Source organism: Acyrthosiphon pisum, chromosome X (genome assembly GCF_005508785.2).
Source record: "Acyrthosiphon pisum isolate AL4f chromosome X, pea_aphid_22Mar2018_4r6ur, whole genome shotgun sequence".
NCBI lineage: Eukaryota > Metazoa > Arthropoda > Insecta > Hemiptera > Aphididae > Acyrthosiphon > Acyrthosiphon pisum.
This window is the reverse complement of record NC_042493.1, coordinates 16054482-16081239: the sequence shown is the minus strand read 5'-3', so window position 1 is coordinate 16081239 and position 26758 is coordinate 16054482. Positions and strand designations below refer to the sequence as shown.

At 32.4% G+C, this 26758-nt stretch overlaps 2 protein-coding genes across 6 annotated transcripts in view; one reads left to right on the top strand and one right to left on the bottom strand.

Moving 5' to 3' along the window:
* The first annotated feature begins 4110 nt into the window (after positions 1-4110).
* On the top strand, positions 4111-24542 carry LOC100572846. Its single transcript, XM_029492856.1, has 13 exons — positions 4111-4344; positions 5991-6106; positions 8668-9034; positions 9459-9632; positions 10578-10837; positions 11680-11799; positions 11882-12044; positions 12453-12731; positions 15355-15781; positions 16375-16809; positions 20072-20562; positions 22311-22550; positions 24174-24542. Exons 1-13 carry the CDS (start codon positions 4297-4299, stop codon positions 24396-24398), a joined length of 3345 nt encoding a protein of 1114 aa, XP_029348716.1. The 5' UTR covers positions 4111-4296; the 3' UTR covers positions 24399-24542.
* Positions 24543-25874: 1332 nt separating this feature from the next.
* Positions 25875-26758, bottom strand: part of LOC100164676 — a 31401-nt gene continuing 30517 nt past the window's right edge. For all 5 annotated transcript variants that reach the window (XM_008190278.3, XM_029485973.1, XM_008190275.3 and 2 more), the window contains one exon: positions 25875-26685. In XM_008190278.3, the coding sequence (XP_008188500.1) occupies positions 26409-26685 (277 nt within the window). In that variant the 3' untranslated portion in view covers positions 25875-26408. The remainder of the gene's footprint in view (positions 26686-26758) is intronic.

The window sequence follows — 26758 nt, the reverse complement described above, 5'->3', positions numbered from 1 at the left end:
TGCATTTGTTTTAGCGATACAGAAAATCGATTTTGCGTAAAAATTCCCGTTTTCCCTTAATTTGTCTTTTGTTTTTTACGGTGCTTTTGAAAACTACGGGGAAATTTTTAATTTTTACCTCCCAAAAGTACCAACTAGATTCACTTTCCCATCGAATAAGATACTGTCATATGAAATTGAAAAAAAACATTATTTGGACTACTAATCGTGTTAGTATATAGACACACAAAAAAATAAAAAAACACACATCATTGTAAAACCAATATATTTATCACTCCTCTCAGAATCAAAAAATAAAAACGCACTTATAATCTTTATATTATCAAAACAGTTACTGGACTGTTAATAAACAATATGCCTATTTATAGAAATAAATACATACGTATTGTTGAGCCAATGAAATAGGGCCATATATATATATACACGAACATACAAAATTCAAAATGATTAAATTTTTTTATTTGATTTTACAATTGTTTTATAATATTATGTATGGTTATGGCAAAATTCGAGGCACCCCCATACATACTTGCGAGGCCCATCAGGCGGTGCCTTGTACCGTCTGCACCTGCGATAGTTGCGGCACTGGTTCAACTTATACGTAATAAAAAAATTGTAACGTAGAGTGGTTACTAGGTATACCTATATTAGGCTATAACTGTTTTATGTCCTATAATGTTCTATATATAATATACACTATAATAACTATTATTATTATTTATTATTTATTATTATAATAAGTAATAACTAATAAAGTCTAAAATATTTAAGCTATATACCCAGACAGCAATTTTTTGTTTAATAATATTAGTATAATGTTATTATAATACTATTATAATATTATCATTACAAAATGCTGTCTGGATTATTGGACATAGGTATTATGTTATACATTTCTTAGATAAAATACGTATATATATATATGTGTGTATTATGTAAAGTATATAATTTTTACTTAGTACCTAAATTATTAATTAATGACTACCTATAATTATAACTAAAATCATGATTATTATTGTTATAAGCTTGCACAGACATTTCTGGCAGAGTAGTCATAGATAATTATTAAACATAACACATTAACACACACACGCATACGTGATACGTGTATATTATATAATAAAATTAGTCACGCCTAACCACCTAAGTTATAGAAACTAATTCGGATGGGGTAATCTAATTTAACTAAACATACCAAGGTAAAAAATGATTTTATAAATAAAATAAAAATGAGTGATTATCATCTATCATGATAATATTGAATATTGAAGATGGCGAACAATTCGCACAGTAGTCAGGTGCCATAACCACACGTTATTATGACTATTGTAATATTTTATATTTAGGTACAACATAGTACATGAAAATAAAATAAAGTTAACTCATAAACATAACGTAGCCGTTATACTTATACGAAGATACTAGGCCACTAGGGTAGTTGCTATACATATTACCTACATAATATAATAATAATTACTTACATCCTTTATTGTATTGTGTTTAGGCGAGCGTGCTTTAACATCCCGCATGTTACTGTCCAAGTATTTGATATACCTATACCTAATAAGCAATAGCCAATAAGTATTAACTTCTCAATATCGAAGCGGTGGAAGACATATAATTGCCGAAACGAAATAAGAAAAAATAAAATCGTATGGTATCGGTACAAAACTGAAATCTGTGATGTATAATTTAGAACTACTTGTAAGTATGTTTATTTTTTAAAAACGCTAAACCTATAATTTTAAATTTTAATCGACAAATAAATTGTTTGTTATAACCATAAAGCGTCAGAGTTATTGTGTTAGGTATAATAGTTATATTATATTGTGAATACCTAAGAATTCGCATTCGCAATTCCCGTAGGTAGGTAAGCAGATAAGCTATACTGTAGTGAATATTAATTTTATGAATTCAGGAATTTTACGCATTTTGTAATAATCAAAAAAAAATAAATATTTTTCTAATCATAATATAATATATTATAATATATATATATAATCATATATTACATAGATCATCTAGTTAATGATGGTTTTGAATATTTTGAAATATATAAAATACATATTATATTTATTTTTCATATCCTTGCCCTTTGGCACTTATATAGTTATATACAATACATATATAAGTGTAATTTTGGAGTGAATGACATGAAGTGTTTTTATAAAACAAACCCTAACCCTTACGTCATACAGGTAATCAAAAGCAATGCAGATCATTTTTACGTCATTAACATATATACATATTGTACATATTATTCCGGTACCTACCTAGTTAATACCTAAAAGGTACTATAGGGCCCGGATGTTGATGCCCTAAAAACCCTATAAAGACGCATTTATGACATTAAAACAGAAAAGAAATTTCCAAATAACTAATAACAAATTAGATGTTTAATGACCCAAATACTTAAAAACGCTCACTAAAATAATGTATTGGTCTTTAAATAAATGAATACAATATTACTTAAACATAAATTATATAAAACGTATATAAGTTTGAATTTTAAAACTGGTTTTAATCTATAAAACAATATTTAAAATGTTGTAATAGACATGTTACGTACCTAGTAGCTTAGTAAACTTAAACTAAATTAAAAATGTAATTCTAATAATAGGTATTCATACTTGCGTACATTTTGGAGAGTATTTTTTTTTATCGATTTGTTGAATATTTATAAATATAAATGTATGATGTAACGGAAAAAGAATTAACACATGATTTTTTATTGATTAGTGAAAATGCCCTAAAACTACAAAAAATTACATAAAAAAGTCAAAAATTCAAAATGAAAAAATAATTATATAGATTCGTAAGTTATTAAAAAACATTTTAAGTTGGGAAAGTATCGTCTATGACGTTTGAAAAAATGTTAACAAAAATCAACATCCTTGCCCTATACGCCTATACTTATTACTACCTATATCTTCTGCTGCAATACATAATAGCATAATAAACCAACTTAATAAGTAAGATTATGTAATGCGCATATCTGGCTATCTATAGATAAAGTATATTATAATATTTATAAGGTATATATACGTACAGCGGAATTATTCAATAATGTAGGCGTGGTACGATTGCAGCAGTCATTTTCCAACCATTACGGTTCTAGATCCATATATAGATGCGATATATTAGGATTTGCAATCAAACAATTCGACGTGCTTTGGACGGACAGGAATCATGTACCCATTACCTATGAATATATGGATCTTAAACCTCTTCAACGTTACATTACATAACGTGTATGGGCAATATTGCGGTGGCCTCAAAGTGTCAATCGGTAGTAGGTACCTATATATAGCCTCAAGTCGGTAACTGCGTTCCCGTTGTAGTTTATTATATCATGGGTGATGTATAATATTATTATTGTACAATATGTGTAATATTGTACATATAGGTAGGTCGTTGGGTCCGGGGAAGTGTCGGTACGTCGTGTTTTCGTTTTCTCAGCGCCATGCCACCATCCCACCGACCGGTCGGGTGATCGTCCGCACAATCGTTTAGGTTAACGTCGTCGTCGGGTCTCGTCTATTGGGCGAACACGCAATCGGGGTACATACCGGACAAAATATGTGTGTCTGTGTGTGAACCGGTGCCCGACCATATAATAATAATAATAATAATCATAATATAATTATCATAATACGCTTCGCCGTTTAGTACGACTTGTAGAAAGAAAAAAAACCAGAAATCGTTAACGAGCACAGGTGACTGCATCTACAGGTAGTCGTTGTTTGTCCGGTGCGCAACGAGTTTTCATCTACGCAGACTACGGCCACAATGATAGTAATAATCATAATAATAATAATAATATTAATACACACCGACACTACATAGGACGACGATGACGGTTACTTCGGATACCTGTTATAATATTAACCGCGGCGGATGTGGCGGCGCAGCAGTCGTTGTGCCGGATCTCCGCGCTCCCACCGGCCGTCATTTCGAACGACGCAATCGTCGACGCGTCCTCGTCGGTTTTTTAATAATAATAATAATAATATCCTCTCCCCCTTCCGCGGTGCAACCGATGGTGGTTTTGTGCGCGGGTGCGGTGAGGGGAAGAGATCGGCCGGACGCGCTCACGTACACGCCGACCGAAGTCACCGAACGGCGAACAGTCGTCTTGACGTTTTCGCCGCGGTGTAGTCGACTGCCGTTCGGCCAAATTCCGACCGAATGCGTGCATAGTCGCCTAGAGTGTTATGTTCCACTGCGAGTTGACATTCATCGACATCATCACATAGTATCTACACGATAATTAATAAAAACGGTCGGCTACGGACGATGGCCGCCACAGCGGTGACAAGGGCTCATAACCGGGCTATCGCAAAGGTCAGTAGTTTACCCTATATGTTATATACTTACACGATGTATAGCCATCTAGCCATCTAGGTACTAATAACTATTACTCTTGGTAAGTACCTGTATATAGATGGCCGTCATGCTGAGTGTATGTTCTTAAAGTGGTACCAAGCGTCTAGTGATATTTATAATAATAATTATAATTATAAGCCCGCTTTTTTAATATAGGTATAACCTAGCTATACTATGCGAACAGGCGATACAGGCCTAAATCGTAAAATTCGCCTCTTAAGTCCGCGATCGGTAGATCTATTTATTTGTGTGTGTGTGTGTGTGTGTGTGTGTGTGCGTGTGCGTGCACAAGATTCCCCCTCGCAGGTCCTCCCATCATCGACCGTGTAACTGCGCGCGTATAACGGGTCCGTCCTAAATTATTACCGCTGTTTATCGCTGCATCCACTATATTATTAGTATTTATTACTATTGTACCTGCAGATACCAGCTACTATTATTATGGATATACCGAGAAATCTGTTCATGCCTAACTCGGCCGCCCGAGCGCGCACACACAATATAATCGTGTAAATAAGAATTCATTTAAATGAAAATAACGTAGGTACATTGTAGTTGTGATAAAGGTATCTGCATACATAGGTAATACCTATGATCACTCTTATTGCCTATTGGATAGTACCTATAAGAAAAAAAAGGAGATATTATAAAATATATTATACGTATTACGCATGGTACGAGTTGAATTTATTAGTATTTAGTAGTAGGTATTATAGGTACCATACCTACCTATTGTAAATTTGACATGATACTTCCGAGTCTCAGAGAATGTGATGTAGGTTGGTAGGTACACAATAATAATACGTATTGAGGAATTACAATGTATACGCCGTCAGCTGCAGTGACGATAAAAATTGTACGGCATCGATATACCTACATAAAACGCGTGTCAACCCGTTACAATGTACCCGTTTACCAGCACAATAGTTTATTAGTTTCGGAACGCGGCTGCGGCGACGAGTGTATAATACACTAATATGCTATGTAGGTATACCACCTACCTGTTGCGGGATGTAGTACACGAATAATACTGGCAGTGTACCTATCTACCTATGTTTTTCTATCGCCGACACAGACGATTGCGGACAAAGAGCGTTGTAATAATGTACTAATGAATACTGCGCTGTGACTGTACACTTATAATACGTACATATATTTATAGATGAATAACATCGAACGGTAACAGCTTGCCCACGAAACATTATTTGTAACACTACAACAGTCATCAGAGGTGACTGCCGTGACTCCCCAAGTTGTACCTACCTCGCAGCTGTATAGAAAGCGAACCGAGAAATGATTTTCATTGTAGTTATATATTCGTTAGATTTAGAGACTGTGTCACCACAATATGCACCATAATAATATAAACTATATGGCATACCTTTATATGGTTTTAAGTACAGGTACACTGGGTACAGATATAGGTACTTGTATTTGTTTTGAAACTTATACCCGTATTATACGTATTATGTTTCCGGATCTGCACCACCAACCAAGCGGGAATTTGTAGACTCTGCTTCGTATATTACACACTACGCTATACTTTATTCAACATGATTCGTGTTTATTAATGTTATTCAATTGTTTGTCGTCATATTATATAGGGCACAGATCCAAAGGCAGCCACTTGCCGGGCAAAGTTGCAACGAGCGCGGTCTGCTTTGAACCGGCAGATGGACCGGGAGCTGAGGTTACGCGAAGGCGCCGAGAACCTGTTGCGGTGAGTATAAAATATAATATAATAATTTCGTTTTCCCAATGATCGTGTGCCATATAACGCATTGTGTAATGCACTAGTGAGACGACGAGTTAATATATGTGATGAATGGCGTTTCTCATATAAACTTTATGGGTTATATATACCCTATACAATATGTACCTTAATGTTACGCTGTCTCCCAAAAAGCTCACCGTAAAACGTGATAATTATATTATGTAAACTCACAATCTGAGTAGGATCGAGCTCAACTATACGGTATAACTGTATAAGTGGTATACGTAAATTATTAAAAACGAAAATGACGGTAATAACTAATGGTATATTGATAGGTGCATTTCCCCAGCCCCCCAATTTTGAATTTTGAATTTTTTTTCACCATTCGTTTGTAGCCGGTTTGTATTGGTTTGTAATCTAATTTTTTTCGTTTGTAGAGATTTAGTTTTTTTTTTTAAATCAAAATTTTGGTGGGGGGGGGCTATAGAAATGCCCAAATTTTGAATTTTGAATTTTTTTTCACCATTCGTTTGTAGCCGGTTCGTATTGGTTTGTAATCTAATTGTTTTCGTTTGTAGAGATTTAGTTTTTTTTAAAGTCAAAATGTTGGTTCGGGGGCTGGGGAAATTCCCAAGTTTGCATTTTTATTTAATTTAGATTTTTATTCAACCAGGCTTTTATTCTATTTAGATTTTTCAATAAAAAATGGTTTTTATTCAAATTAATTTTTTTTTATTCATATGACTTTTTAATCCGATTTAGGATTTTTTTTCAACAAGGATTTTTATTTAATTTAGATATATCAATAAATAATGGTCTTTTATTCAAATTATTTTTTTTATTCCTATTAGACTTTTTTTATCCAATTTAGATTATTTTATCCGATTTAGGATTGTTTTTTACTTAACTGTTTTTTATTTAAATCAGTTTTTTTATTCAAATTAACTTTTTTTTCATTCATATAAGACTTTTTTAATCTAATTTGGCATTTTTTATCCGATTCAGTTTTTTTATTCAACCAGGCTTTTATTCTATCTAGATTTTTCAATAAAAAATGGTTTTTTATTCAAATTAATTTTTTTTTATTCATATAAGACTTTTTTTAGATTTAGGATTTTTTTCAACAAGGATTTTTTTATTTAATTTAGACATTTCAATAAATAATGGTCTTTTGTTCAAATTATTTTTTTTTATTCCTATTAGACTTTTTTATCCAATTTAGATTATTTTATCTGATTTAGGATTGTTTTTAATTAAAATTAGACATTTTTTATCTAATTTGGATTGTTTTTAAACAAGGATTTTTTATTGAAATTTAAATATATTAATAAAAATTGTTTTTTATTCAAATTGATTTTTTTTTTCATTCATATAACTTTTTTTTCTAATTTGGAACTTTTTATCCGATTTAGATTTAATTTAAAATAAAAACTAAATTGGTTAAAAAAGTCTTATACGAATGAAAAAAAATAATATGAATAAAAACCATTATTTAATTATTATTATTTATTTATTCAGATAAAATAATCTATATTGGATAAAAAAGTCTAATAGGAATAAAAAAAATAATTTGAATAAAAGACCATTATATATTGAAATATCTAAATTATATAAAAAATCCTTGTTGAAAAAAAAACCTAAATCGGATAAAAATTCTTATATGAATAAAAAAAAATTAATTTTAATAAAAACAATTTTTTATTGAAAAATCTTAATAGAATAAAAGCCTGATTGAATAAAAAATCTAAATTAAATAAAAATTCCAAACTTGGGCATTTCCCCAGCCCCCACCAAAATTTTGATTTAAAAAAAAAACTAAATCTCAACAAACGATAAAAATTGGATTACAAACCAATACAAACCGGCTACAAACGAATGCTAGCTAGGTATACAATTTAAATTTTTTATCCAATTTAGGATTGTTTTTTTACTTAACTGTTTTCTATTCAAATTAGACTTTTTTTTTAATCTAATTTGGATTATTATTAAGCAAGGATTTTTTATTTAATTTAAATTTTTCAATAAAAATAGTTTTTTATTCAAATTAATTTTTTTTTCATTCATAATATAAGACTTTTTTTATCCGATTTGGTTTTTATTTTAAATCAAATCTAAATTGTATAAAAAGTTCCAAATTAGATAAAAAAAAGTCTTATATGAATAAAAAAAAATTAATTTGAATAAAAAAACCATTTTTTATTGAAAAATCTAAATAGAATAAAAGCCTGGTTGAATAAAAATCTAAATTAAATAAAAATTCCAAAATTGGCATTTCCCCAGCCCCCCTACCAAAATTTTGATTTAAAAAAAAAACTAAATCTCTACAAACGAAAAAAATTAGATTACAAACCAATACAAACAGCCTACAAACGAATGGTGAAAAAAAAATTCAAAATTCAAAATTGGGGGGCTGGGGAAATGTACCTTATATTGATCACTAGATAACCAAATGGTATTCAAACAATTACTGATCTAGAATATTTTTCAAGAAATCACGTTTCACGATGAACTCTTATTTACTCTGTGTATCATCGTATTTCGAAATAATAATATTATGGATGATTTAGGGCCACCACCATGGATGGTGGTAGTAGCGATAACAGTGGTATCGTCGGTAGTGGCGGCGGCCGCAGGAATAAGAGCAAAAGCAGAAAGCTCATCAGGCAGACAGTGGCACTGGAGTTGAGTTTCCTAGATTCCAACGTCCGATTGCTGGCTGACGAGCTGGCTGAACTCAACGGTTCCGTTGATGTCTACCAACACCGAGATGACGACCATGACGGCGAAGATGATTTTGACGGACCAGCCGTGGTAGGTGCTAGTGCAAACGGTTCAATGGTGAATCGACGGCGACTGCACCGGCAACGGCTAATGCCCATGATTGCCGTGCCGTTGAAAGACACCAGGCCCATAGATTTTGGACCACCACTCGAGGTAATATTATTTTATCACAGATTCACAGCATATCTGACTTGTGTGTGTGTACACTACTTTATCATCATATTTCCCATATAATAGGTTCGCAAAACCATTCGCAGTTGCGTATCCGAATAATAGTAGATCATATTTTTTAATAAAATTGACTACAAAAACCCATTGAACAATGAAAATTACTATTAATAATTATGACTTATATAAGGACTTAATTATATGTTATAATTTATAAAATGAAGAGCTATTTAACGATTTTTTTTTGTTTTTAAAACTTATAAGTACCTATTAGGACTTACAACCCCCACTGCCTCATACACACAAGTTTAAACACCGTCGTATTTCTTCGGTTTCTCGACAACTTGACCTACTATATTATTCTCAACTAAACACGATTTTTGTGGCGGGTATTTTATATGTTATATAGCGGTTCATCAGTCAACACTATGGCGTGGATTTGTCAGCGGCACCGGAAGAGACGAACGCTAGCCAAGGGGGTGTAGGGGAAAATGGAGACGACTGCGATGGCAGTGGTGTCGCGGTGCGACGGCGTTCGTTGTCGTTACGCGAAGCCATCGACGAATTGACGCAGCTCCGGGTGGTACGTTATATAAATAAACGTGTTGTGTTTACTCACATTCTGTTAGGTATATCAATGTATGGAGGGCGAGGGGCGTGATTAGAAAAGAAAAAGTTGAATTTTAAATCGTACGCTATAATTAATTTAATTGAAAGCTTAAAGTTTTTTAAATGGGAAATAAACGTATGATGTGAAAACCTAAAATACGTATCGTAATTTCGTTAATAATATAAATAATGACCCGATTTACTTCGAAAATTAGTAAATATGCTTAGGCACGGGAGAATAACGTACCGATAGGTACACAAAGATATTTGGTATTCGCAGTAGGTCGTAGGTGATTATGACTATCATAATACATCAGGGGCGGATCTTCAATATTTTGATAGGGGGGGGGGCACATATAAATTGTATAATTTTAATTTTAATTAATAATACATACATATTGAATACTATTATTTTTAAACAATAATGATTATAAATTATAATAAATAATAATTAATAGTTGGTAGAATAATTCTATTTATTAATAATTATTCTTATTAAATTATTTTTTCATATACATGATACTTGTTGTTACATACACAAATTGACAGGGGGGCACGTGCTCCTGTGCCCCTCCCCTGAATCCGCCACTGTAATACATAATACCCATATTATATATTATGACATTACGCTATTAGAATAAAGCAAATTACTTCGTTCTGAAATAGAAACTGCCATAATTTATTGGTAAGAGGGCATTTATTCTAGAAAAATCTCACAATACCGTGGGTTCTTGGACATAGAAAACGTCAACTAAATTTTTAACAATTACGTAAGCAATAAAACATATTTTTTCGGATAAGCTCCAGCCTCAAGGCCTATACTAACATATACATACGAGTACCTACATAATACGTATATTATTGAATGCAACGAACTTGGAATATACCCAAAGTTGAATCCATCGTAATCATTTTACAGGACACACAGACGCCTAGCAGAGACTTGGACGGCGTTCGACTTTTGCTACGGTATTACAGGCAACTGTACTACGTAGATCGCAGGTTTTTCCCACCGGCTTCTTTTGCGGTACCGGTGACGACAACGTCGCGACATTATCAACAACATAATCGTCAGCAGCAGGACCCCAATTATCGTCACGTTAAGCAACAGCAGCAACAGTATTCGCCCGCCGTCGGTTCATCATTGACGTCACCACCACCGGCCATTTATTTCGAGTGGTAATCTATCTCTAAAATATAATAACATACGTAATATAATTGAGTTTATATATACAATATATACTCAATGGTAATATGATAAATTGACAAATGTACATACATAAAAAAAACTATGTAGATGGGTAAATAACCAGCATTATTATTTGATGGAATTCGCAATTTACATGTGGTAGGCACTTGGTTAATTTTTACAGTCTTAAAAACAACTCTTACCTCTATGTCTAAAAACAGATCAATTTTTAATTAATGTAGTGCTACTATACTTAATTATATGTTCATTTTATTTGCTTCGTACAATTTAATAAAATACATTTTTACTTTATATGTACATATAATAATATTAATAATATATCAAAAGTACCTATTAACCTATACCACCAGTCACCACTCACCACCAAAATCTAAATAATAATAAATTGTAATATACATGACAGTATACCAGTAGGTGCTATAAATTAGTATCAATTTTCTACATTTTATTTTTTATCGTAATATATTAATTATTGTACCATTACAAAACTGAAACTATATACACTGCAACACTATGGTATGGTGATTTGCCATCCGCATAATATTATATTCAGACATGCAGATACAAATATACATCTTTGTTATGTAATGTGTAATAACAACGTTGATGAAAATTAGAATATAGCTCGTCACGCTGACTTAACTAAAAATAATTAAAAGATTAAAAACAGGATTCGCTGAAAGCAATATTCAATATACTATAATACAGTATACTGGTAAAAACAAAACACAATATTATACCACAAACAAACATAAAAACCATAACATTTCCAATTATCATTTAAACTCATCCCGTCCCTGCGTTCGTTAAGGTACGATTCGTTTGGTGGTCCAGTGCCGTCGTGCGGACAACGCACCGTCCGGTTCGAGCAAGCGTGCGTACTGTTTAACGTGGCTGCGGTGCACACGCAAATGGGCGCCAAGCATGACCGCCGTTGCAGAGACGACGCAGACGACGGCGACGACGACGACTACAGCATGAGCATTGGCTCGGGAAAGCGGGCCCGGCTCATCGTCGACCTCGACTGGACCTGACGTGGCCGATGGGGCCGCGGCTGCTGCGCAATGCTTCCTGCGGGCCGCCGGCGCGTATCGGCACATCGGCGACACGTTTGCAAACGCGCCCGCCCGTGCCGCCGATCTGCGCGCCACAGGCGTATTATACGCAGTCATGATGGTCAGTGATATTTATATGTTATTGTTATATTATTATATTTTATACCCATCGGCACGACAGCGGCTTAATACGTACAGTGCCGATGGTAAAGAGACCGAAAGTTGTATACGTTCGCGTTTATTCAAGAGCATTAATATTAATTTATACTTACTGGGACATTTAAATTTATTTATTTAAAATAATTATTTACTTCAGAATTAAATAAAATAAATTGATCGCAAGTTGAATGATTTAAAAGAACTCATCTATTCTGATACCTTCGTTTAGGTACACGAGCTATTTGTATATTTAAAAAAAAGTTAAAATAAAAGAATATTTGTTAGATTTGTTATTTATAGGTATGTTATATAACTTTTGGCCTATTGATGACCATTAAATTACATTATTGTATTCGTCGCTAACATATAGGCTCAGGCTCACGAATGTGCTTTCGAGAAATTACAATGGCGCTTCTTGACGTCCGTTCGGCATCGGTGTAGTCGTAAACGTCATCGAGGCGACCAAGCCAAAGAAGCTGAGGCCGACGCAGAAGGACTTGGTAGTGGTGACCGTCGTAACCGTGGTGACCGAGATGCCACAACGAGACGAACATCGGCATCAGGTATCAGTGGTGGTAACGTTGGAGGGACGTGCGAGGTAACCGCAAATACGCCGTCGTGGACAGAGTTGGCTCGTGAAGCGGCCCACGTGAGTACCTCTACCCATATATACATAATAATTAGTAAGTAGGTATGTTATACTCTCGTGTATTGTAAGGAGCAATATTTAGGCAATATGCAATTTCGTCTCCACCACTGGCCGTTGCCTTTGCAGGTTAGTCGTAAATCCTAAATGATTATTAATGTGAGTTTGATGGTTGCTATACCCATCTATTCACACGCTGTAGGCGTGCGCATGTCAACGGCACCTCCAACCAAAAATAATCAGATTGAATTTTTGCTCAAAACACGTTTTACATGAAACTTTCATGACTAGTAGAGTGTCTTGATTTCATTCATTATTTTGTTAGTAAAATAATATGTCTCTAAAGGATTGGACTTCGATTCTTGATTTATTCCTTAAAACAGAAGCTTATGAAAGTTGGTAATATTAAAAATCGTTAATTATAATTTAATGGCTTAGAAATAGAATTAAAAAAATTGAAGTCCAATGCGCACCATATGACGTAATCTTTTCTCTTCCACAAAAAATTAAAATTACCAAATGGATAATAATTACGAGACGTGAGAGTTTTTCCTGTAAGGCATGTGCAAAACAACAGGTCACGTGCAGGCACCTTGAGTATAATAATTAATAAATAAATAAAAACCACTAATGGCGACAGTCTATCATATATTGTGTACATAATGTCTCAATGATAATAATTTAAGGTACGTATTGTAGCTTTTATATATGGCTATTAACTTCTAAATAATAATAATAATATTGTACTTATACGTAATATCTTAACAAACATCAGAAATGGTGCGTGTCGAACGACGTCGAGACTGTGGAATCCGTTGACATAATTTTGCAAGACCAGTCAGTTATTGTATTACATTCCAATCGAGACATCGCGATCGTCATTTGTCACAATTTACTAACCATAAATAATCTTTTAGACTTTAGTACCTAGCTAATATTGAATTACCTAGTATAATTCTTTTTTTTTTTTTTAATTCTATATTTTTTTATTTTATAAACTGCCTTGGAGGATTTGAGCCATTGGCCACAGGAATACAATTTAAGCTAAGCTTAATTACAATTATTGAAAAATTATTTTAAAATGTTAAAATATATATAAAACAATGCACATAATATACTTACCTAAAAATATAACTTAGCAATAAACATAACTAATACAGATAATACAATGTTGAATATATAATACAATTATACATTTTTGTTGGTAGTTCCTTAGTTTTGTATTCTTTGGGAAGTTTAGTACATTAGGCCATTAGGGGTACCGGAGCATAGTTTTTCAGATAGGATAGTAGGACTACATCTTAATTCATTTTGTATTACGCTATTTAAGTACCTACCTATATGAATTTTTAAAATCCAGTAGCGCCCCTGGCAGAAAACCAATTTCGCGCCCCCCCTCATTAAGTTTTTTTTTAAAACGACGGGTTTTTATTTTTTTTTGTAAATTATCCTATTTGAATTGAGACTGCCACTCGATAAATTTGCGCCTTTCGTACAATTGCGCCCCTGGCAAATGCGCTCTTGTCAGTGCCTAGATACGGCCCTGTTATTTGGTACAACGAAACCATATTATATAATACATATTAGTAATATTAGGTATAGGTAGTAGGTATACGTACTATACGTAAGTGTAATAAGTATAATAACATGATGATTTTATTAATTATTAATTTTCAATTGTCACTGTAATCGAGTATTAAGATGGTACTATGGTAGAATATCTAAATGTATTAGGTATTTGTACGTTAAAGTATTACACTACTAATGCCTATAATCAGGGTTGGGCAATACTAATACCTAATATTAATTTAATCAATTACATTTTCGTGTCATTTTCAAATTTTAAAATGTAACTGGTTACAAATTGTTTGCGATTTAAAATACATGATACATGCAACTACGGGCTACGATCTACCTATCTAAAGTTGCATTTGAATAGGATTTAATTAATAATCGGTTGATATCAATATTCAATATCAATTAAGTAGATATTTTTAATATTTAAAATTTTTTATTTACATCGATATGAAAGTTGATTTATTTTCCAACCAAAATCACCAAACATAGCACCCTCTAGATACGCCCACGCTGACTAGGTATAGGTATACTTATTTTTCCTGATTTTCAGTTTTCACTAATATTAGGAATAAAATAAAAAATTGTCAAGATATGTGTAAGATTCTGTGTAATTAACGGTAATTGTATTATTTATTTTAAAATGTATCGGATTTAAAGTATAATTGGTACTGTACCAATAAGTACATTTGTGTGTCAGCGTATGTTATCCTTATCCATATTTCGTGTTCACCTAACCTTTTAGTTAGTTTCGATTTTTAACTTAACTAATTATTTTTTCTTATTAACTCCTCATACAAACAAATATTTAGCAGTAGCTATTTTTTTTTTTGAAGAAATAGGTACCTACACTTAAATAATGAAGTAACTTGTAAATTAAATTGTGCCTAAGACGTTACTGTAACTGTAACTTGTAATCAGTAAATAATTTCAAAGCACATTCTAAATTATAACCAGTTACAACTATACTCGAGTAAACTATACTTGTGGTTATAATACCTAGATACTAACTATAGAAATTATAGAATAATTTTTCGTTTTCGTTACGAAGGTGTCGCGAATGTACGGGGATGTGGTGTACAATAGCTGCAGCCGCCAGTCCAACGAAAAAGCCGCCCATCGTGGTAAGGAAAACGGTGGCGAGCAGGGTGTAGCGGCGACACCGGCGTCTATTTTGCCGGACGTCTGGGTGGCCGTGTGCCGGATCAAAGACCGGCACTACGCGGCGCTGGCGTACCGTTACGCTGCGTGCGCCCTGCTCCCGTTCCGTCGATGCGGCGCGGACGGACAGCCGGACAAGCAGCACCATATTGGTGGTGCCCGCCGTCGTGGCACCGTCGACTCGGACGCCAATCAACTGCTGACGGAGCTGACAGCGGCTGCGGCGGCCGCGGGTCTTGGGGTGGCTGATGACGACGACGACGATGACGAGACGAGCTCAGTGGCGGTGCGGCAACGGCGGCGTCGCAAGCAACTTGGTATGGATTCAACCCTAAATGTTCTTAATGTCTAATGTATAAAGAGTTAACCAGAGGCGTGACTGAGAGGTGCATGCGGTGACTAAAGCCCTAAAGGTTATGATCTCTAAACGTCTTCTCTAGCCTTCCGCAAATTATATTTATAGCCTGCAGTGGGTCAGTATTAGTAACGATGTATACGTTACTCATCATCCTATAGTATTACTTATATTTTAATAAGTTGACACTTCGGGGTTCTAGCATCTCGAACTTTGAATTTGCATGGATATTGGTCTTACAACAAAACGAGAATTTCTAAAAATATATCGTATTCAGTATTTTATTCCTTCATAAGTAGATAGTGCGATGTTTTGAATTTTTCTGCGTTGTTTTTCACTTTTACATTGTTTACAGTGACATGGCGGAAAATATTCAATTAAGATATTAAGAAATTATAAACATACATAATATATTTTTTAAAAAAATTGCATCAGAAAAATTTTGTTTTTTGTTTTACTTTTATTTTGTAACAAAATATGAATGTGAGCACGTGATCTCAAAATTTTATGAATTCACTGCTATCGGAGTTATTAAGCCGTATAACCTCGTTGCAGGTAAGCTGTTACTGGAGGCGGCGGCAGCGGCCCACGACCGAGCGGACCGCGCACTGCGTCTGTGTCGGCAGCTCCGGGTTAAATCCGAGGGGAACACATCGGGCAGCGGCGGTGGAGGGGGTTTGCTAGCCGGCGTGTTGGACCGAGAACGCCAGCGGACAGTACGGTTGTTGTTATCGCACCTCCGTGACGAAGAAGAAGACGAATACGCTACGGCCGAAGGTGAAGGCGGTGGAGGTGACAGCACTCGCAGAGATGGCCGTGCCGAGAAGAATTGTAGCCGTTGCTGGGATTGCCACGACTGTTGCTCGGACGACGACGGTGTCGACGCTGCTGCGGTAGCGGATTATTGTTCGGGCGACCAAGAGGAGCTTACCGCTGCCGGGATCGCTGGCGTACCTGGCCTGGACGTCGACCGTGGTGTGCTAATCAGACGTAAGTATCACCTGTACAAAGTACACTGCATTATATTATTACTAGCTGAATTACCTGTAATCAACCCGGGTCACAGTAAAAATACAAGATTGTTGAACAATTATATAATATATAAATAAATATAAAAAATGTATAAATCGTTATAATAATGTTTAGGAACAAATTAAAATAGAAAGTAATTTAATTTCTTAAGTTTTAATTACATTTAAATATATACGAAAAACATTTTCACACGGAAAATGCAAATATTTCACTTATTATTTTGTATTTGCCACATGAAATGACGAAATCAGAAATGATGATAAATAACTTTAGAAATAGCTGCCCAAAGAAGTCTGCTCACGTTTTAATAGTATATAAAGATAAATATGGCATTATGCGTGAGCCTCAAGAGTCAAGACAACAACTAATCATTTTGCCCACCCATTTATTGATATTAAAACGCCTCTTTTGCATACATATATTACAAGCTAATTTAACGCCTTTTACTAAATCATTTAACCTTAAGCCAATATAAAATCTACCTCAAGTACCTTGTACCTATAGGTACCTACACAGATATTACCTAGTATACCCACTTCCTATCTAACATCCACGCAGCCGCTCATAAGTCATAATCCATCCATCTATCAAAACAATTACTAATCTTCAGACTCACAAAACTACCTTTGCGCTACCACACATTTGAAGCTGAAATTTTAACAACATAGGATATTTACTCGATTTTTCAATTAGAGTTTATCATATTTTGTTGTAATTTAAAAACTAATAACTATAGGTAGGTACTTGAAATTTATACTATATGTTTATTTTATCCAGTTCCATACTTGATAAAATGTTCATAATATTTTGATTTGTTTGGTGACATTTTCTATTTTCAATTTTTTTAGTTTTTCTATCTATAAATCTCAATAAAATTATATTTTTTGGGTCAAAAAGCTTTTAAATTGAATACAAGGCTCCTGCTATATTGTTACATAAGCAGTTGAAAATACATAGGCACAATTTTCTTTTACAAGCATTTAAAGTTTGAATTTTGACAAAATTTATCAAATTTAAAATGTAATAATGATTTTGTAGTTAAATATTTATAAAATGTTCAAATGTTATAGCTAATGATTGAAAATTTAAAATAAGGTTTCACGTAAATAGGTTATATAATATAAATTAATTTATTCACAGTAATATCATCAAATATAAAAATACTTAGTAATATCATGCTAATTGACAGTCATCGCTTAGAATCATTTTTCTTATACAATGATATTATATCATTGAATTAAAATTTAACATCATCCATTACAGTGACCCACTTATAACCTACTGTACAGCAGAGTGACACCCACTTGCCCACCTTTTTTATATTTATTATAGCTAACTGGCTCACACGTGCCAAAAGATTGGCGGACATTTTCCCCCGGACATTTCCCCCCTGATACATTTTTGGATGCGGACAATTTCCCCCCGTTTTTTTTGTTTTTTTATTTTTAATTATTTACCTCCGAATATATAATTACTATTTTTAACACATATTTTTTAGCTTTTGTTCATATTATTTTTTTTTATTTTTAAAAACTGTGCGTTAACTAAAAAGTCTTTAATCTTAATTTTAATAAAAAAATAACAAATAATATTTAAAAGTTTGATAGAACATACGTCAATATAGAACTTACAAGATAACTATTACAAAATCAAATGGTTTGTCATTATGGCGGTTCCATCTTATTTATGGAATGTACATAATGCTACAAAGAAAAATACAGGTAGAATAAATAATATTAGTGAAGGTTTCAATAATAAATTTAAAAGTTTGATAAGAACTCAGCATCCAAATATTTGGATGTTCATTGAAGCACTCCAGAGATCAAATTCACTAGCAAATATTAAATTATTAAATATTCAAACAGGTACAGTTTTTACAAAAAAAAAAATAAATAAATATGAAAAAAAAAATTAAAAATATGTGTATATTAAATAATAATTTTAATTTGAAATTATAATTTTATATTCGATGGTAAATAATAAAAAAAAAAAAGAAAAAATGGTGGGAAGATGTCCTACTACGCCGAAAACAGCCGGGGGGGAAATGTCCGGTGGGAAAATGTCCGTATACCGTGCCAAAAACATTCCACCAATTTTCAGTTGTTGTTTATATTGTACTATTATTTTGTAGGTAGGTCGTAGGTACCTACTATTATTATGTTTATATAGTATACTAGCTGATCCCATCCACTTCGTTGCCCATTAAATGTACCAACTCTTTATGACTCAAACTTTGTTCTATTCGTTATTTAATATTCGGTGTATGGTGTTCAAAATTTATCTTAACTTTTCCATTGCCCGGAATAAAAATTCTGATTTGCACCAGTTATATTATCAGGTAGATAATCTACCTGCGGTAGATCGCGGTCCTCGTGCTGTTTGAATACGTAAGTTTATGATAACTCTTGAGTATCAAAGTTATACCGAGTTTATCGTTTTTACTTAATTACATCTACGCTGGATTAATATAATGAATTAAAACAAAATCCTAACCCAACTGTATACTAAAATCCAATGAATATAAAAAAAAAAAACAAATTTAACCCTTTTTAAATTAGCCTATCTTCTACCCAGAGGTCTAATCTACAAACAAACATTAATTTATATATATATATTATATTGACAAAAAATAATATTACAAATCAACAAACATGGCCGTGCAACCAATATATAATACACTGTTGCGCTATTGTTGTATTTTTTACATCCAGATTTCCTACTTTTCCGGTAGATTTTCCTAAAATTTTCTTTCGTAAAAACCTTCTCATGGCAATTACGAACATCTTAAAAGCCAAATCGGACCAGCCGTTCTCGATTGATGAGGTAACGTACATTTTTCACGCTCCATTTTTATATATTATATAGATTATATTGTACTATTGTGGCAAATGTGTGTGAATGATTATTTATCTGGATATGGCCAAATTTAATGTCCATCATAATAAAATTAAACGCTTAAAAGGTTTTAGATTTTTTCTCTAAAGCAATATAGAAATACAGTTTTAAATATTATTGTCTTTACATAGTCCACTTAAAAATCAGTATAGGAACGGTCGAGAGACTCGTTGCAGTAAAATAATAATATTATAAAAACCATAAAAATAATTATCCGGACTAACGCACTATCAATTATCATTTGTGTCATAATACTGCGATGATGTGGATAATATTATCAATTCGTAGAGTAATACAGCTTTGATTTTTGTTTAAATGTTTATAGCACGGACCAGATTTCGATTAATGTCGATTGCGCCTGACTTCACGGACACCGGTGACGGAGGCAACTACAACGATGGTGACGTGGATGGCGGTGACGAATACGACTTGGGCGGCTCGGCGGTGACCAAACAACGTAGCGGTAGTGATGATCGACACCGACAGAAGAGGGAAGAGAGGCAGCACGAGACCGCCGATCGCGAGGAACGCAGAGCTGATCTGTTCGCCGGGCTAGGGCCTGTGGCCGTGTTTTCGGCGCGTCACCAGTGTTCGCGGCCCCGGTGGGTGAAAGTCACCCGTGGTGGAAGCCGTCATCGTTCTCCCGGTGGTGGCGACGAAGACTTATGTGACGACGACAAATCTCTTGCATCTATAGATCCGATTCAGCTCGTGGACCGGTGGTTCGGGTTCGAGTTGCGCAGCCACGGTGGTGGCACAGCTGCGGCTGTCCCGCCGGCTACCATAGGACACGTTAGGTCCAGTTCTCAGGCACAAGTATATAATTATGTCTATTATTTTTTATTATATTATCACGAATACAGACACCCATAAAATTGACGACTATGTAGCACACATTTTGTAAAGTATAGCATGACTCATAACCGTGGTTACCTACTATAACCCATACGGACATACATAAATACATGATAAAATAACATGGTATGATGGCAACGAACTGAATACCTTTAGATTTTGAGCAGTTCATTGGATCAAGTTTGCCGTAAAATCTATGTGTATTATATATTAATCATGACAACCAATGAAAAGTGACGAACTAGATACAGACATACAGATTTGTATAATGGTCATCGGGATAAGGGGTATGCGCATTATAAAGTTACCATCATACTATGTTTTTTATCATGCATAATATACCTATTAATTCTGTCGAAATGAAGTGACTATAGTAGATAACCGTTGTTATAACACGTGCAATGTCTCTCAAATGTCAACTGTTTTCATAATGTAGGCTGTATACATTAATACATTATACATAGATCCATAACCTGGTACTTAACTAGATACTGATCGATCGAAAGCGTGAAAATGGATTTTAAAACGATACTGACACACAGGCCCTGTAAAGCTTACTCACCTATAAATAATAATTATAAAAGGCCTCATTATTTAGGAAAATTCAGATGAATAATTAGTATTTTTTGCCGAACACTCGAACACAACCGTAATGGCTCGGTGTCTGTGGAAAGTAATAAATTATTAAATGTATAGATATCCATAGGCCACACTTCTTATTTATAAAATATGAGTTCTTTACCCAAAGAATATCTTTTTCAAAATTTAAATTAAAAACAGTACTTACCTACCGGTTTTTAATATTTACGAATCTACCATAAATCATAGTTCATAATCTCTAATATAAATACATTACATCAAGGAGTAGGTTTTGATTATAAATAGGCACCTTTGTTGTATTTTTTTATAATTTACGTAGTATGTGGATAATATCTAGGTATATAATCTGTAATATAGAATCTGCAAACTTCTTGTTTTAGAATTTTAGCGGAGCGATGAATGTATTGATTTTACAATGATGTGTGGCGTGTTATTTTTATTTGCTGTGTCTGTCATCACCTTTTGCCTTTTAGGACAGTAAAAATATTTCAATTTTCTTCAACAGCATCTTTTCTGGTAGAAAGATAATACTAGTTAGTTAATACTTTGGGGGGTCAAAAGCAAAAAATTCCCAATAGTTTTCAAAAACGTTTAGAAAAATAAACAAAAAATTAAAGAAAATTTTTATGCAAAACCAGTATTCGAAAAAAACGATCTTGTTTGTTAACGACTGGTAGTGTACCTCTAAAAAAATACCGAATGTAGATGAAATTTTCACTGAATGTTTATATTAGCAACTTCTATGTACCATACAATTTTCGAAATATTGTGACTAGTTTTGTTCCATTTATAGACACAAGAAAACTTCGAGTTAGTTTTTTATAAATATATTGTCGATACAACATTTTTTGGCCGGTCAAAAAATTTTAAAATGTAATATGATGTTGCTTATAAGTTGATGTAAGTCGAAATTAAAAAAAAAATATTGAACGTAAATCCACAATAATTTTTGATGAGCGTCTGAACTCAAAATGTTGACAAAATTCATCAAAAACAAGAAAATTGATCGTTATAAATACTTGTATTTATAATCAATTATATAAGTCGACTATGGACACGATGATATTATTTTATTAATAATCATATTAATTATTGTGTTCTCGATAAAGCACGTCGGCTTGAGACGTGGAGACATAGTGGTGGCGTTGAAGCTATGTGCTGGCGATGGCGGCAGCGGCAGGGCGATTGACGTCAGGTGGGAGACGTGCCGCAGGGTGGCCGAGTTTATCGTTCGCCATCATCAGAGACGTCGGAAATCAAGTTCCGGGGAAGGAGCTGTCATTCAGTTGAAAGTCGTCACGCCGATCACTGCCTCGGGGGCGTCTGACGGCTACGTTGATCCAAACAAGGTACCTACTTACACATTAATTATGTGTGAGAAGTGCATACACGTCAGCCAGTGATATTCGTCTACCTTATAAAGAGTACACTTTTGTCTCAAAAGTAGTAAATAGTTGATAGTCATTGATAGGAAATCCTAGAATTTTAATATCCTGACAAAATAACGCATTAATTGGCTTTAATAATCTATTTTATTTTGGATTCTGAGTTAGGCTATGAATGTATTAGGACATTAGGTAGGTACAATTAGTTTTACAATGATGTACCTTGGTACTTGTATTTTTATTTATTTTTATCATTGTTGAGTCTGTCATATCCTTTTGGACCGGTAAAAACGATTAGATCTTCTTTAAACGTGGTTTCTAGCAGAAAATAAGATCTATCTGGAACTTTGGGAAAAGTAAAAAATATCAAGCATTTTTTACAATAACCAAGATAAACTATAAAAATTTAAAAAAAAAACAGTAGCAGTACGATTACACATATCAGTTTCAAAAAGATTGACTTTGTTATTTTGTGCAATTCAAGTAGGTACTTGACATTGTCACTAAATGTTTATTTATATTTTTTTATTAGGTTTACCTATGTTGATAACAATTTTTATAAATCAAAATGATAGATTTTAGACTCCTCATTAGCTGTTTATGCAACAGTAAAAAAATACTGAAAATACAGTTTTTATAAGCACTTAAAAATTAGTTTGAATTAAAAATTTTATTGACATTGGATATTCTAGAGTATAATAAAGATTTTTCCTCAAACAATTTTTGTTATAGTTTAATAAAATAAATATTAAATGTAGAAACACGAAACTTCAAACTAATACTTGAATTATTATTTTCTTTACACAAAACAAATATTTAGTCTAATTATAAACTATTATTTTATTTTTTATATTTTGAAATGTGTAATTTTTTTAGTTTTATTTTCCATAAACGTTGATACTTTTTTTTATCTATTTAAAAAAACTTTAAAATATACTTACTACCTACAAGGTTCCTCATAATTTGTTTTAAAGATATTCAAAAATATTGAAAGTATCTACATAGGCATAATTTTTTTTGTAAGTGTTTCTCTAATTTGTACAATATTTTTCGAATATGCCATTAAGTTACACAAGTAATGAATTACTCTGAATGTGTGCTTGAATTTCATTTGTAATTAGGAAAGCTTTGGATTTAACTGATTTCAGCAATGTAATAAAACCCATGTACATTCATTAATTTCTTTAATAGATAGTTATAATTATAGAATGAAATGTTGGATCTGAAAAAGAAGTTTCCCAAGAAAATTACTCTAGGTTGTTGTATAGTTATAGTATTTTTACTGGAAGTACCATAGCTCAAGCATTAATAAAAATTTAAACCCAATACCTAATTTCAGGCAAAAAGTATACTTATTGTCAATTGCATACTTTATAAAAACTTGGAAGTTTTCGATATTTCCATATATCGTTTTTAAAACTAATGTTAAATAAAATATACTTTACACGTTTTCATCAAAAAAAAATCTAGCCTTTTCCATTTAAATAATTTTTAATTATTACAGTTCACCTTGTAATTTATTCAGTGATTACTGACCTCACATAGTTATATATTTTGTTTATAACTTGTCTGTATTATCACATATAGATTTATAAACGGAGGAGTACAAATATGGCGGCCTTAAATTCAAATATACATTCCGCTCCACCACTACCACCCATGTTGTCACAGACCACCTCTAAACAACGTCGCCAACGACGACAGAACACAAATGGTGGCAGCGAAGGAACAGAGAGTACTAATAAAAAAATCACATGGTTATGGAATCCTTTCAGACGGCGGCGAAGAAGCGTAGTCGGCAATAAGTGTTAAAAAATGTGCACAAATGTAATGACTGTTAATTGTCATAAAATATTAATGGATGTTAAATGTATATTGTTTGTAGCCGTAAGATACTTAAAGGATAATATTTTACTATTATGATGTAAATAATAAACGCAAGATATACATTTAAAATTTTTTTTTAATCCAACTATGTTACGTTAAAATTTAAATTACTATTAAAGCTTAATAATAAACCCCCACCAGATTGTGGGGGTTACTTATAACAAACAAAATTCGATCGTTACCTTAGATTATAAACATATAATAAAAATGTATAATAATAAATTATTGTTTCTATAATGAATTATTTTCAAAACATTCAAGTGTCATCTCTATTGGTATCCAGATTTCAATTAATTAATGCATGTTAAATATCGCAAAGGTTTTTAGTAGATTGAAATGTACCAACAGTGATGTCATTGTGAATTGTATATTGATGGTTATATTCGTAAGTAGATTCAATTGCATCGATAGTATTTTGGTTGTATGGTCAATTATAGCTCATTCAACTCACTATTGGTAATAGTTAATTAGCTAATGTTAAATATCGCAAAGCTTTTTATTATGCTCAAATGGTGATGAATGATGATAATCTTAAATTTAATTTATGGTGTGAACATAGTGAGGTAGATTGAAATATTTCGATAGTATTTTGGTCTTATGAACAATTTTGAGCACATTCAAATTTTATCAACATTGGTATTCAATTAATTATAAATGTTATATATTAAAATGGTTTTTGTTCAATTTTAATTAACCAATGGTGATAGTTATCTGAAATATATTACATGATATAAATATTTGAGGGTATATAGAAATATATTATCAAAAACATATTGGTCATATGTGTTATTTTGAGCGTATTAAAAAGATGTTATCATTATTGATATCCATAATCCAATTAACTAATCAGTGTTAAATATCGCAAAAGATTTTATAAAATTGAAATATACCAATGGTGATAATATCCTTTAATGTATTTCATGGTGCAAATATACTGAGGTAGATTGAAATGTATCAACAATTTTTGGGTTATTTTAGTTATTTTGAGCACATTTAATTGTTATAACTAGAGTTGGAAATTTGATGCACTAAAAGACTAATGACATGCCCTACAAAAAGGTATTAATGCCCTAAAAATGTAAAATAATGCACTAAAAACTAAAATTTCAACAAAAATAATAGGGTAATAAAATTGTTAACATTTACCATTCATTATACATAGAAATATGTATACTGTTTAATTTATAATTTGATGATGCTGAATTTGGATTTTTTGTTTTTAGTGATTATTAAAGTATTAGATAATAGGTTACTTAGCTTTCATTGATTTTATTATTTGATTATTATTATTAAATTTTAAATGAAAGATAATATATTGTTTGCGTTTAGAGTAGATTATAATTTATAAAATTATAAGAATTATACAATCCAATTTAATTTTTTAAATTTGAACATACATATAAAATGCAATATAATAATTGAAATGCTCTTATTAAAAATGAAAAAATGGCCTTAAATACCAAAAATATTAAAAAAATATTCAAATGAATAATGTGGAACTGTGAACTTGGAACATTTATCCTGGGGTTTTTACTAATAAATAAATAAATAAATAAAAATCCATTTAACAACAACAAATGAATCATATTTGTACCAAATCGACCATTTTAGCAAAGTGCATTGTTATTCCAGCTCTAGTTAATACCATTGATATAGAGTATATATATTTAAATAATTGATGAATTTTAAATATTGCAAAGATATATATTGAAATAGACTAATGGTAAAAATAATAACATACATGTGTTTGAATGTTTGATGGTTCCTAGATTTTAGTGTTTATTGAAATATATCGATAATGGGCATATGAGTAATTTTGAGCATATTAAAGTGTTATCACCATTGGTATTCACATCCAAATTAATTACAGTATGTTGAAATATCTCAAAATGTTTTACTATACTGAAATGTACCAAGATAGTATAGTTATTTTCATTATGACATATCTTTTACAATATTAGACGATGATAGTGGTTCATCTAGTTCAGTGTTTGAACTAAGAGTATTAGTAGCTGTGCTACAATAATTAGGAGATGCATTAATACTGGTGTTACTAGCTATAGAAGAAGGGTTAAGGGTAATTGCCGATCTTGTAGTAGTGACAGCTGTAGTAGCATCAGGCGCGATTGGTCTCGGAGTGAAATTTATTGTAGTATTGGAATCATCGGTCTGCATTGTTGTTGATTGTTGAAGCTGCTGTTGATGGTATGATCTGTTTATATGGAGATTGGTTAGTAAAAAAATTAAAAGTAATTTCATTAAATGCATATTTTTTTTATACAAAC

Excerpts from the sequence above, each read along its gene's own strand:
- LOC100572846 (XM_029492856.1), top strand. The coding sequence starts at position 4,297 with ATGGCCGCCACAGCGGTGACAAGGGCTCATAACCGGGCTATCGCAAAG. Across the intron at positions 9,035-9,458 it reads ATTTTGGACCACCACTCGAG|CGGTTCATCAGTCAACACTA; the intron begins GTAATATTATTT and ends TATGTTATATAG. Across the intron at positions 11,800-11,881 it reads ATGGGCGCCAAGCATGACCG|GTCGACCTCGACTGGACCTG; the intron begins CCGTTGCAGAGA and ends GCCCGGCTCATC.